The sequence below is a fragment of the Triplophysa dalaica genome, chromosome 22, assembly GCF_015846415.1.
Source record: "Triplophysa dalaica isolate WHDGS20190420 chromosome 22, ASM1584641v1, whole genome shotgun sequence".
In the NCBI taxonomy this organism is placed as follows: Eukaryota; Metazoa; Chordata; class Actinopteri; order Cypriniformes; family Nemacheilidae; genus Triplophysa; species Triplophysa dalaica.
In genome coordinates this window covers 18989290-19003868 of record NC_079563.1, presented here as the reverse complement: position 1 = coordinate 19003868, position 14579 = coordinate 18989290, and the positions used below count along the sequence as shown (strand labels likewise).

Genomic DNA, 14579 nt, shown 5'->3' with positions numbered 1-14579 from the left:
TAGATATTAGTACTACAAAACGTGAAAAGACACATAGTGTGAACGTCCTTTTTTTTGCAAGAATAATTTCTGTAGTTATTGTTTATTCGAATGAAATAAATAAGAAATGTCATGTTTATCCTTGAATCAATTCTAATCAAGGTTGATGAAGGATATAGAAAGTTATAGTAATAAGTATTTAAACACTATTTTGAGAGAGTCATTTGTACAGTAATCTAATGACAATATTTAATATGTAATTCGTAACTATTTCATTACTTTTCCAGAGGAACTGACCCAACACTGCATACGACTATAATGGTGAAGTCTTTGCCTTTAATAGTGCTTTGTCATTATAAAGTTTTAACAGCCCTGATTTATTTCAACAGCCTGGAGTTTGTGCTCAGTGTTACAATAAATAAATTTGACTTATCTACTTCTAGGTTTATTGTTCTTAGCAGTAAACATTAAATCATTTTTACAAGATCAATAAATGTCTTTTGTAACACGGTTACAAAAACATATTCAAGCATGCTATTAGTATACATATGAACTCAATAGTAATATTCTGTTCTTCTCACAAAGCTTGAGTTCTGTACTCAAACTTTACTTCTTTTCCATTTGAAGTGGACTTGAAAGAACACTTAAAAGCGTATTAATTTAATCCTAACTAGACGCTCCATGCTTTGTACAATATCCCATAAATTGAAGAATGTTTAAAAGGGGAAAGACTTGAAGTACATAACTAGCTGCTTCTGGTCTTACAATTAAAGTACACTTGTAAGTGAAGTATAGTACTCAAGTATACTTGAAAAAAAACTTAAGAACACTTTGCTTAAGTATGCATAAAAAAGTTTCCATCAAATTCATTTTATTTTGGCAGATATCACTTATGATTTACACAAATATTACGTGTAAACTCAAGTTGGCACAACACAATCATTTTCATAGATGGTGTATTCAGCTGATGTAAACTTTAAAACAGCGAGTGTTCTTTTGAAGCGTCAATGAGCAGAGGAGAATGACCTCACTGCTCAACTTAACAACCCTAGTAACCTCAATAGAAAGCAAAACAAGGGTGCTTTGTTTGAACCCTACAGTGCTCCCTACGTCAGTAACAGGGTGTGAATGGTATGAGCACTACAACAACACGCTTGTGTGCATGTGAGCCATCAAAACAATCACAATCATAAATTAAAAGTCATTTTTATTATACCATCTCCACATGAAATAGTTTGCCTTCTGAGGTAAGTTTGTGTTTTTCACAGAATGAAAACATCACTAGTGTATAGAATAACATAAGACATTGAGCGGTCTAATAATTCAGTATAATTCACATGAAGCCTGTGGAATGAACTGAAATGAGATCCTCCGGCTATATGGTATCAGTCAAAATCCCTAAACACTGGCCTTTACATATAGCCTTGGGAATTCTCCCCAGGAAAAGGCTTCGGGCGATCAAGTTCAGTCATAATGAATAAGGGGATATACGTGCAAAGAGAAACCTTCAGAGTACAAATCACTCATCCATTAACTGGTTCAAATAGTCAATGAATCACAGAGTATAACAAAGGAGCTGTTGAAGACGTACGCTCCAGTGTGCGACCACAATTAGTTTTCTCCACAGCTTCTGACCAATAACACTTTCTAAATATAAAAATATTAGAGGTTTAAAAGTCCCAAAAGTTGAAGAACATTTAAAAGGTGAAAGAGCGTAAGACAGGAAGCACTGTTGGTGAGACGCCTGGCGTCTTTGGAAGCGTAGACAGTGCGACTGTAAGTCGGGTGGATGTGTCTGTAGTTGTCATGCAGAAGAACTTGGTCATTTTCATCTTCTTGTGTAGAATATATGCCACTTATAAAACGGTCAAACTGACAAAAGAAAACAAAGCAGTTTTAGTAATGTCATAATTTACATAAATCAAACTCTCACCAATGACAACATTAATACAACGTGTATGTGAAATAATGCACAAGGCAAAGTTATCCGCACCTGACTCCATGAAATATAGATGGGCACTTCATAGACCGTCCACAAAACCACCTGAGAACAGGGCGGCGTCGTGAGACTGCCGTGATATCGGTAATACTGCGCAAGGTTGTTCTGAGGCAACAGATTTATTAGAGGAAACGGTCGAATCGGTTTGGTTTGTCCTACAAGGGAAAATGATATTAGGACGTTTCTAGAATGACAGAAATCTTAGCTCTTAACCAACCTTTGTAGGCAACAAAAGAAAGTGCGCTCGAGATGGGGTGAAAGTTTTCATTGTGCAAAGAAGACACCTAAAGTATAAAGCAAAACGTCAACATGGGTTCATGGTCAAATAATGCAGTAGATAAAATGATGCCTTAAAGTTACTTTGAAAATGAATTACTAGTTACTAATTCAATAGTGTCATTAGATTACTCTCTCAATAAAGTATTTAATTACTTATTACTTTCTATATCAACCTTGATTAGTTATGTGATTCAATGATGGACACGAAACGACTTATTTATTCAAATAAGTAATTTAAAACTACACAAAATACTCTTGTTAAATGACTAAAGTATTACAAATGTGAGAAAGACACATTAATGCATGCAATTTAAAGTAAGACTTTCAATTTTAATATCAATTCTAGTATTGCGTATATTACACAGTATTTAATTCAATTACATCCAAAGAAACTAATTAAATTACAGAAAAGGGAAAAGTAATGAAAATGACACTAACTAAATACTTCATTAATAGTGACACCCAACACTGCTTACATCAATGAAGACCCCCAGCACAGCAAGACCGGTTGGGTCCTCCAGCGCAGATGTTAAGTTTGGATGTGTGGATTTGATGTTGACTATATGCATCTGTGGAAAACAAAAACATATCATAAAAACGAGATGAAACTCTTAATGTTAAGGTTTGGAGGTCAAGAATATTCAAACCTCCATGGGGAACCTCAGGTGGTCCAGGGTGTGTTCCGATCCACTGGTGAAGACACTTCCCCAGTGGAAATGCAGCTGGACGGTGCGGTAAATTCCAGGAAGCCCTCCGCCGCTCACCTGCATCCCATCACCAACCTCCAGCACAACTGTGCCCAAACATTCACATTTATCCAAAGCAACTCACAGTACGCCACTGAATACACCTGCCAATAAACATCAAATTCTATCTCTAATCCCGTATGTTATTCTTTTTCTTCCTTCGCTCACTTACTCGAGTATCCCTGATTTACAAGCCTCCACTGGCCTTTGGGAGTCAAATTGAAACCTTCAAGATTCAACGAGTCCAAAGAACCGTTCTTGGTCAGCTGATGATTGAGGTTGATTGGAGAATGATGACTCTCCAGTAGCGGATGGCAGGAGGGGTAGTTGTCTCCCCAAGCATATGGATCTACAAAGAACATTTTTCTCTTAGTTACCCTTAAAAAATTAAATGATTGATCAAACAGCTCACATTGATTTGGCTGGATGAAAAAAAAAAACAATCGCTCACAAAAGACTCACCACACCGTTCATCGCCATAACAGAAATCTATGAGGGGGAAAAAGAAACAAGTAACATCTAAATCAAAATGTTCAAAGACACTAAAAGAACTAAATTCCCTCAAGATAAGCGACAGCTTTCTAGTTCTGACAACTTCACCACAGAGGAAAGCAAAAGAATGAATGATTTTCACATCACTCACCATCACTGTGTGCCAATAAAACCCCGGACAACATCATCACCAGAAGTAACATCATGCTCTTCATAAATCACCAAACGTTTCCACCGGTCTTGCACCCCAAGAATACTAAACGTGAAGGAAAACGGGGGTTTAAATAGTTGTCTTCTTGAATCGAGGTAGGATGTCTGTTTTTTTCCTCAGACCGCGCTCATTTGAGCGTGTCGCGGCCACTGCGCCCGTCCACAGTCTCACAGTCTCACACAAACACCGCTTGTTGAACGAGGACCTGGACAGACATACGGAGCGTCGTCAACAGACAAAACTACGTTTTACAGTTATAAAATGAAATAGTGCATCGTTTAAACGTTGTGATTATTCACAAGCAGTTGTGGAGATAAATAAATGAGAAGTTTTGTGAAGTTATAAAAAGCATGGCATGTAATGCAGGGAAAAGCTACAAAGCATCAATAAGTAAAAACAATTAGATTAAATATTAAATGTGAAGAAGACATCTTAGCCTTCATTCACACACAAAGCATCTCAAGACACATGTGGACATCATTGCAGTTAATGGAATATGTCTGTAGTTAATGTGAGGAGCGACACCTGTGTGAACTTCAGGAACTGAATTCAAACGTCTACTTAAATCATCTGGGTAGAAATGGATAAGAAAAGCCTCTATTATTAGTTTGGAGATAGTATTTTGGTTTACCATTTTGTATCTAATACAAAAACGTTGTATTTTTAAGTGTGGTGTGCACATATATCTGTGGCCACGGTGTAGAAGTACATGCCGTCATGCAAATCCTTTATGTGGGAATGTCACGTCTATAGGCACCGATGTCTAATCTCTACATAGGGAACGGAGTGCTCCCTTACACTTGGGATCCCCGCTGGCTCACGTGACATTCAAGAGATTGATTTTCAGGATGGAAACCCCAAAGAAGGCATTCATTTGTTACAGGCATTATTGAAAAGTCTTATGGGATTTGTGTCACCGTACACACACAAGAGCCCTTGAGAAAAGACACAGAGACATTGTTGCCCTTCATGGTACAATTTATTTGGCATTTGATTAGATGAACATCTACTTCAGAAGAAAACAAAGCCCTTTGACAAAAGAGCAGTACGTGACATAAAAAAACAAGAAATTTGACAAATTCAACAACCGTTGCATTCTACATAAAATATGATGCTTTGTTTGTTGCACCACAAAATCTATCTAGAAGAAATGATCTATTTTAAAAAAGGTAATGCAGTAACCGTGAGGTGGGAAAGAGGAATCGGGTGGGTTTCGAGTCATGTTAGCATAGCTGGAGTACACCAGAAGAGACGTCTCCTTGCATGCTCAATATAGAGAAAAACATGCAAGCACGGGTTTGCGAAACATTTACGCCAATTTGAAAAGAACACACACCCAACTGATCGAATCCAAACATACACAGGAATGATGAATGACAAACTGTTGTTCACAGGATTGTCTGTGCCCATGAGACCCTGGACATTAATGCCGGAAAAACACTACATAAACATTTACCTGGCTTATACTTTCACATACTCTTTTGTTTTGGTGATGGGCGCTTTACATGAACAATAAATAACTAGTAAATCTTCGGGCAATTTCATATTTTTGTCTTTGTACTTTGCGCCCAAAACAGGGCTGTGTGACTTTGATGAGGATCCTGATTGTCATTTCGGGGCTTTTCATGAGTAACCAGTGTGAGATATTTTGCATGTTCCCATTAACGTAAAAAAAACAATAAAAACAGAGGTGTTAATCTCAGAGAGCAACAATGCAAACCAAGTAGATATTTGAAACCCATCAATCCCTTAAATTCATAACATTGTCACTGAAAATGCACAGTCCAACAACTAGTCTAAAAATCTGTAAATAACAAAGAGTGTTTTGTTTATACATACATTTATATGCTCATGTGTGCAAACAGATGCTCACATTAACATTGTGTCAAGTAACAAATAGTTTACTCATTTTTTTAATTTACATCAAAGCAATATAGAGAGAAGAGCTGTTCGACTGGTAAAAATAACCATAAACACATAACACGCAGACGCAGACCATCAATCCAAACATCCTCATTCTAAACACTTAAATCCAAACTCAGGATCTTAAGAAATGCATTTTCCTAACACTAAGATCTGCACATTGTTTTGTTCGGAGAATATTCCAAAATTCCTTTTTGACGTTATACATTCTGAATACAAAAGTCAAGTCAGTTTTGGGCGAATCTCATAGGTCCCATTCCGTGCCAAAATCAAAAGAAAACAAGTTACGTTGTCCATAAAGAAAAATAATGAATCCCAATTCGTATTACCGAAGTAGAGTAATAAAAACTCTCCCTTTTCAATTCAAATAAGCAGACATTACATTTAGCACAACAAATAGTACCACCGTGTCTTGCGTTAGTACTTTACAAATGTACTATTTACACACGCTCCCTAAAAAAGCTTCTTAAAAGGCTTTATTTCCTTTATCCAAAATATAACGTCTTATTTTCTCAAATGGATTTTAGGTTGAAATGTAACCCACACAACTGGTCATGACATCAACTTAAATCAAGCTAAATCAATGACCCTCCCAAAAGAAGCCCAAAAGCTTCAAGGTAGTGTGACGATCCAAAAACCAGTCGATGAATTTTCATCGTCACATCACAGCAGGATATTTTAGTCCCAAATCACAAGGCGGAAACAAATTCGTACCTTAATCTATTGCAACGTTGACAGAATCTAACAACTTTTTTTGTCGTATTTGAATTTGTGCTATGGTAATGAAAGACATCACAGAAATCCAAATGAAGACGTGGTATTGCTCGTCTCCAAACGGATCTTTCTCCTGCACGTGCACGGAGGAACAGACAGGATTCAGGAGGGACCGTTTGGACCGAGCAGTACAGTCACAGAAAATCGCCTGCTTCCTTTCAGAAAACAGTCACCGTTCCAGTGAGAGACGCTCTGGTCTTCATTACAGCCGGTTTATCGAGCAGTTGTGGTGAATGAAGCGTGCCAGTGTAAGCCACAGAGACGGTGGTCTGTCGCCTCTCCCACCGTTCATGACGTGACGCAACTGAGAACTCAGGGAAGTATTTACAAGTAGTGATGCTCAAGCGAAAGTAAAATGAAAACGATCGTCCTTGCTTTGTAGTCCTCGCTCTGTACCCAAAAACATTCTCAAATCCTCCAAAATCATCATCCGCGGTAAATGCATCAGTCCCAGGAAGCACATGTTCTCCTTTGTTTCTCTTGGCCTATACCACAGTGCTGAGTGAGGGCCCGGTGCTGCAGTCCATGCTGGAGCTCTGAGTGATGCTGTTCTCGGATTCGCCAGGGGTGTCTGGAGACACGAGGAGCGTGCTGCTGTCGATGGAATCTTCACGCTCCTCCAGGGGCGGCGGTGGGGGCGGAGCCTGCTCTGGGTACACCCTCTGGAGAGATTCGGCTGCGGTGTTCATGTGCAAGGCGGCCAGAGGAACCCCGCTCCGACCTGCATGAAAAAAAGTCTTAACAACCAAACTACATATGTAGCTGCTTTTTACGATAAAGTTGAACTTGTATTTCAAAAGCGTACCGAGGTCCATATAAAGGATGCTGTCTGGATTGATGGAGGCCTCATATGGTGGTGGAGGATCATCAGGGTGGTGGATATCCGGATACTTGTAGGCAGCGTAAGGGGGCGGGGGCTCCTGGAAGTGGAACGCACCTCCCTCGCCGTCATCCGAGAGGTGCAGCGGCGTCAGGCCTGTCCCAAACACATCCGGCCCGTAGTCAAAGCCGGGGACCCTCCGTCCCAAATTAAAATGATGCACTGCCAAACAAACCGTAAAAGCGTTAACGATCACTCCATAACTTTAACTTGACTCAATTTAGAACATCACAAGGGGATTTACGGTTGCCTCCGATGAGGGTCTCGATGCGTTCTCGTCTCCGCTGTCTCAGTCTGTGCACCATGAAGAGCAACAGAGAGAGGATGAGGAAGGACGAGATGCAGCTGACGATGAGCCGCATGCCGCTGGCCATAGAGTCGAACAGACTACTGCCGTCTACAAAAAACAAACACACACACACACACACAACGGCAATGAGATTAAATGGGGCACAATCAGAGATCAAAGCAGATTGGCTTTATGTGACAAAGCATCCAATGCAATTGACACTGAGTGAGCAGCTCCACCTAGTGGTAATAGACGGACACTTCACTAAAACTAAAAGTTTTACTCTGGTAAAAACATATTTACTGCATTAAAATGACCACCCACTACATGTCTCGTGGTGATTGGGTGAGATTTGTTTACCAGGATCCAGACAGGTGAACCTGCAGCACTCTTTGGGGTCCTTTCGGAAATGCTGACATCCCTGTGGGCGTTCACACAGCGCGGCCACACACATCTCCGGCTCACCGTCGTGACACGTGCAGCTCAGACAGGGGTCGTCCCCTTTGGGTGTGAAATAATAGCCCTCGCTCACCACGTTGTCTTTGATGTCAACACATGTTTGTCCTGTAAAGAAAAGAAGTGAGACAGATCTGTAGATAAATAAACGGTTCCTTCTTAAAGTACGTAGTGTTAAAAACACTTTTTTCCCAAAAACAGCAAACTTTGTGACCTTTTAATTGCAATTCCAGTTGTTGCCACTAGCACAAAAACAACAAGCATGAAGCATTGAAACGTACTTCTCTTGCAGAGGAAAGGGAATTTCTTGTAGCAGTTTTCGGCATGCCAGCTGTGCAAGCCTCGCTCGTTCATGCTCTTAATCTGAAAGCGCTGCAGCTGGGCACAGAACACGTTGTCTTGGGTGGGGTTGGCCTCGCCGAAGTTAGCCAGACCCTCCGGAGGAAGAAACACCTGGATTGATCCTGCTAGGAACAGACGGACGGACGTTCTTTTAGGCATCTGATCTAAAAGCCCTCGTGATGACATTTACAGAGGATTACAGATTCCCAGTGAACACAGAAATGCAAATGAAGTTTAACCGAATATTTCTCCGTAAGATAATTCATCGGAGACAAAACCGACCTTTGTACGCCACCTCCCATCGGCCCTCCAGAGAATGATTCTGGTTGGTGATCACGTACTGATATCCCACCCAGAACCTGTGACGACGAAGCACATCCGTAAAACTGGAAACACCAACGATTTGAGCTGAGAAAACACCAGGAATGGGATTTACTCACTTGCACTGGTCCTTTCGTTCACACACTTTTTCATCAAAGTCCACTTCTATCTTCAGGACGAACTGTAGCTCCTCGTTGGTGCTGAAAGTAGCGAGGGAGGCGTTGACCTTCTGACAGGTTTCCACCGCCTGCCAGTAGTTCTCGCTTCTCAGATAGACTTTGTAACAGCTGGCTGTTTTTTCGTAATGGTGCCATCCGCTCGGACACTTCTCTGCACGTGGAGGAGTTAAAACAAGGATTTGAGAACATTGTGAGGAACGTTGTGTGATAATTCAAAGAGGTTAAACAACCTGTCGCGTGGTGTAGAAAATGAACTTGATTTATAACCTAAACAGAAATTGTTCTGAAATTTAACCTAGCAGTCTGTGTTGCACACAGTTTTCATTTTTAAGCATGCATACTGTTATCAAAAATAACAAAAATCACCCTCATGTGATTTCAAACCTGCATGACTTTCTTTCTACTGCGGAACACAAAAGAAGATATTTTGAAGAATGTTGATACCCATTGATTTCCCTTTTATAGACAAAAACATTTCTCAAAACATCTTCTGTGTTCCACAGGGAAACAAAAGAGTCAGGTTTTGAACAACGTGAGGGTGAAAAAATGATGACAGACTTTTGTGATTTGCTTGCATCAGAAATATTCACATGGTCCTTCAAAACTCCACAAAACTCAAGAACGTTTGGATGACATCATGTAGCATCTTACTGTTGAAGCGAATCGGCTGCGCGACACCCATAACATCCTCCACCGGCTCGTACCCGTTGTTATATCGATATCGCTCTTCTTTGATTGCTGTGAGGAAGTAAAACAGAGCAAGATATCAGCAAGAGCCACATTAACCACATGACAGCTCATACCCAGCCAAATTATTAGACCCGTCTGTGATAATGATCTGTTTCATTCGTCTCCCAGCATCCCGTTGAACAAGATGTTACTGCGTAGGCTTTGTAAGTTTGACAACATGCTTTCAAGGGAATTGTGGTTAAATCCAGAATCCACAGCAGGGGAACAACGTAATAGCAGAGCTTCTCTCGGTGGAGTAAATAAAAACAGCTCACCATATGAAACACCTCCACAGTTCTGCATGCACTCGAGCTGGCACAGACTGAAGTCTGTGTAACCCAGCGTGAGATGAGAATGTGCCAAAAAGCATCTTGTGTTTAGGATAATAGAACATAGGATATTGAAGAAAGAGTTAAATCGCCATAAAAATTTTCTGTTTTAAAAAAAATTACAATAAATAATCTCAAAAAAAAAATGGACACTATTGTGGTCTCAGGCTTTTGGACCCCATGTTACATTATGTAAGACTAGTGAGGTCATCGAGATGTTAACTGGACAAACTGTAGCCAAAAGGTTACAGTCCCCGTGAACCGGAAGTTGCAATCGTTTTTACTTCCTCATTTTGACGTATTTCCGAGTGAAATAGTGGCTTTTGTCTTTCTCTGGGATTTGATTGGATAAGGGATGCTCCGCCCAAGCCGTCTATGGATTGTCATTACAGGAAGGAAGTGCAATTTCAGATTTTAATTGAAGATTATGAGGGCACAATAATTTTAAAAAGAGAATGAGCCACATTGATCAACTAGTTACATTAAACGCTGCAATAATTCATCAAAAAATAAGCATTGTCATTTTATATTTCACTGGGACTTTAAAGGTCTGGTGCTGTGTCCAATCAAATTGTCAACTACATCTCAAGTTACAAAGAAGAGTTTACAACATTACAAAGATCATCATAAATCACAGGAGAGCTTAAACTAAAGCGTCTTCACATACATAAATACACTCAAAGTGTAACCACTGCAATACCAATCGAATAGTGATGTAACAATATGAGGTAAAAGGGATTTTTAGGTTATTTGACCCTCATCCTATAACTCATACCTGTAAGCAACAGTTATGATAAGAGGATAGAGAAAAGAGGATGCTTACGGCACATTTCCAAATCATCTTTTGTCAATTTAAACAGAGCAATAAATACCAAGCAGTGGACTTTATACCGAGATATCACACAGTGAGAGTTTGATATCGTTACATCCCGACCACTAAACAAAGCATCCAATATTCTTCTTCTTTCAAAAACAAAGAACAGGTTTCAAACAGGTTATCTGTTTCAGTACGAGGCGGATCACAGCCGTGCAATAGAGGTCACGTGCTCCATAAATCCCCTTTATAAATCCGTTTATCCCATTCTGAGCACAATGTCTCATTTCAGGGTTTAGACATGGAGACGACAGCACATCCTCTACCGGCAAAGCAAACAAAAATCCCCATGGCAAAAATTAACCCAATTAGTCAGAAGTGAGACGGTTCCTGATACATGCATGAGTGCGTTTACAAAATTATATATGTACCCGACCAGAATATATATTAAAAAAGCAGCTGGGTAAACATTGAACCCAAAAAAATAAGATTTTCTTTTGGTTTCTCAACAGCCCTGAATTCCCATGTCACAATTCCAAATGTGGAAATCCCAAAATATTTCCGAGTACCATCTGGACACTATTAGAGGATGGGAATCACTGGTGTAACACATCAGAGTTTTGAGGTTGTGCGAGTTTTGTGTGTGTCTATACTTACTAGGGCAATCTATCTCATCACTTTTGTCCTCACAGGCCGTCCATCCGTCACACTGCCAGGACTGAGGAATGCACTGCAATTTTCCACTCCGGCAGGCAAACTGGTTCGGACTACATCGCAGCTCTGAAACCCAGAGGTAAAGAGCAGATCAGAGCACGTTAAGAGCTAAATTCATCTAGAAAGAATCCACACCATTATGTGTGATTACAAATGGACATTATATTATTACGCAACAGGAAAGTCTTTTAGCCTCGTCTGCAGAGGTAAAATTTAGATTCCAAAGGTTCAAGCACATGACGGTCAATGTCCCAAACCAAAACAACATCAAACTCATCTATATAGACTTCAGACATATCGCAAGAATTAAAAAGCAGGATTGCAGCTTACCTGACAGCAGTCTGGCCAGAGCGAGCTGTGAACCTGCAGGCGAGAGAAAGATTTGGTGATCTGAAGAGAATTTTTATTTTTGCATTTTTATGACAGACATCCCCCCAAAAAAACAAATTACTTTGTAAACGCATTACTGCAATTCAGCTCAAATTTATTTTGTATTAAAGCCAGCCACAAATGAAACATGGCTATACTTTATGTAACAAATCAATTATATCGTTGAGTATAATGACTATATCATTCTGTAGCATAACTTAAAGTAAATATCACAACTGTTGTTAAATATTGTAATAACAAAATCACTATATCATCTAGGATTTTCACTACAGATGACTACAGTCAATTCGATAGTATTTTATGTGGGTTAAATTCAGGACAACAAACATTTACAACTACAATAATGTAAACAAACAATCGATCTTTATTTATCTTCAACACCAACTAGCGGTGTCATTTGCCATCACTCATACATAAAACGTTTTGTGTGAACCAATGTTAGCAAAACCTGATCCTAGAATCCATTAAAAGTTCTCTTGGGATCCGAGGATCTCACACACATAAACTGATGACATTTTTAGACAAACTTCTTGGGAGGTCCAGACACAGACCAATCAATCGCCCCCAAATATCAACCGTCACCTGTCCAACGTGGAGTCTATAGTAATCCCTTCACAAACAACCCAACACTGAGAAAAGCACTTTGCTCTCTTCTGCGGATTAACAGGGTTAGATTTGGGCCACATTAACTGCTGTAGACAGTAAGACCCTTTTAACTTGTGAACACCTGTTCGACTGGTCAAAACCATCCCAGAGTGTCCACAAGTTTTCTGACCACTTTAAAGTGAAAAGTAACCACAGCAGTTCATATCAGGTCGTAGCGCATGAACTACATGGACAATAATTCCAATTCTCTCATTGAATGGTTTGTACTGTTTCAGACTCACTCATGCAAGACTCCTTCTTGTTCTTTTTGTCATATGATCACAGTGACTACACTGAAACCTTTATGTACCTTCATTGAGATCACATTCTGAGAATGCTGTGTGTTCAAGACCACCAGGACCTCCATAAAACGAGTGCAACCACATATATCATCCGGGCACATTGAACTCGATACCGAAATAAGGCCAACCTGTGTATTTGATCCCATTAGTTTCTATACTCAGTGATAAACCTTTACTCAAACAGTAGCCTACTAATACCCTCCAGTAAGGTTTCGCTTCGTGTGTCTGCAACTGCGTCGAGCTGCGAGCCTGCGGCTGACCAGAAGCACTCAAGGTGCCGTCGCACAACCCCATGCAGACGCCATTTCAACGCGTAAATCTTATAAAGCTAATGCACAATTAACCCTGAGAACAACTCTTCACATCACCGTGATTTTTAAAGGCCGAGGCGGCCTAAGAACGCGTCTGTAGGTCGTGCACACGCACTTCAGGATAGTGACACAAAATGATACAATTGTATCAACAACCTGCGCACATCAAAAACAAACACCGCGGTACCGTTCCGCATTCTGACCGAATTAAAGCGTGTGCGCGAGGCTTTAACCACGCAACCCGCACCACCATAACGCGGAGTTTTAGGAAATGTGTTCATTAAAGCAACATTTTACCTGTCCGTGGCGGATCTGTAAGTGTTAGAATAAAGAGGAAAAGCACAAAACCACCGCTGTCAGTCTTCGGCAACATTTAGCCTCCATTCATAGTAGCTCACACCGGAGAAAATGTGGAGAGAGAGAGTGAGAGAAATGCACTTATGCCACCGGAGACGATGTTGAAAAATACATTAACATGCACAATGTCTGTTTGTTGTGTGCATGTTACGCCGATAGGAAACGAGCTGCTATGTGTGTATTTAAGTTAGCTATGATCGAGATATCGCATCGTACTCCACGGCTCTTTCCTCTGGCTCAGGACGGATGTAAAACAAGATGGCTCCACCATCCCATCAAAACAATCCTAACCATGTTCTCCAGCCCCCAGCCGAGGGGAGGAGGAGGTGCTTTCATAAACATTTCCTTCATTCCTGTTTTCCAGAAGGATTTACATGGAATTCGTTAACGGTTAATATAGGGACGAGTATAGTATAAACATTTGACATTTTCTACGAGTTTGTGACATGTGGCTATAGAAAATCACCTAAATGTGCACAGGCATAAAACGCATGCGGATATCATCATATTATCTCCCTTTAGGTTAAACAGAAACACTTCATACGTTTCATTAATGTAGAGAGCCTATCGGATGTCTTTATAAATAGCTTTGGTAAGAAAACAAACCTACAAAATAACAGAAATGGAATAATATATTTAGCCCGGTTTCACAGTCAAGGCTTGAGATGAGTCACAGGAAATAACTTGCACTGACATATCTTAAAATATATCAGTGCCATTGTTTTGTCTCAAGATGCACATACGTTTTTTCTAAGACATTTTAATAAAAACAACTTTAATAGCCTAAATGAACTAGGCATAGTCCTGGATTAATAAGAGAGCCTTTCGAAAATTGACCATGGTTTTACAATCTCAATGTCAAATTTATTTATAAAGCACTAATTAAATACAACCTCAGGTTGACCAGTGTGTTGTACAATACAATTTGAGACAAAAACAACATATAAGAAAAACATCACATAGCATAAACTACAGTTAAAACAAAAAACATGGTTACTGTAGTAAAAAAGTTTATAATAACCATGGTTTTGAAAACCTTTTTTTTAAAAAACCTTACGATAGTTACTGTAGTAAAACAATGCACCAAAAAAACATGGTAACTACACTCGTACCTCAAA

General features: G+C 39.9%; 2 protein-coding genes across 3 annotated transcripts; both read right to left on the bottom strand.

Annotated features, from left to right (window-relative positions):
- Positions 1-1169: 1169 nt before the first annotated feature.
- Positions 1170-3899, bottom strand: car15 (carbonic anhydrase 15). Its single transcript, XM_056736902.1, has 8 exons — positions 3647-3899; positions 3466-3492; positions 3176-3352; positions 2905-3050; positions 2734-2826; positions 2196-2262; positions 1973-2133; positions 1170-1851 (listed from the first exon to the last, which is right to left on the bottom strand). The coding sequence occupies exons 1-8, from the start codon at positions 3708-3710 to the stop codon at positions 1642-1644; spliced, it is 945 nt and encodes a 314-aa protein (XP_056592880.1). The 5' UTR covers positions 3711-3899; the 3' UTR covers positions 1170-1641.
- Positions 3900-4672: 773 nt separating this feature from the next.
- On the bottom strand, positions 4673-13747 carry dgcr2 (DiGeorge syndrome critical region gene 2). 2 transcript variants are annotated; one of them, XM_056736896.1, is made up of 11 exons: positions 13402-13747; positions 11787-11819; positions 11400-11522; positions 9522-9608; positions 8811-9021; positions 8653-8729; positions 8310-8495; positions 7933-8136; positions 7528-7680; positions 7209-7445; positions 4673-7124 (listed from the first exon to the last, which is right to left on the bottom strand). In XM_056736896.1, the coding sequence occupies exons 1-11, from the start codon at positions 13475-13477 to the stop codon at positions 6889-6891; spliced, it is 1623 nt and encodes a 540-aa protein (XP_056592874.1). In that variant the 5' UTR covers positions 13478-13747; the 3' UTR covers positions 4673-6888. The 2 variants fall into 2 exon arrangements, with proteins under 2 accessions (XP_056592874.1, XP_056592875.1); XM_056736897.1 differs by having other exon boundaries at positions 8310-8492.
- Positions 13748-14579: the final 832 nt, after the last annotated feature.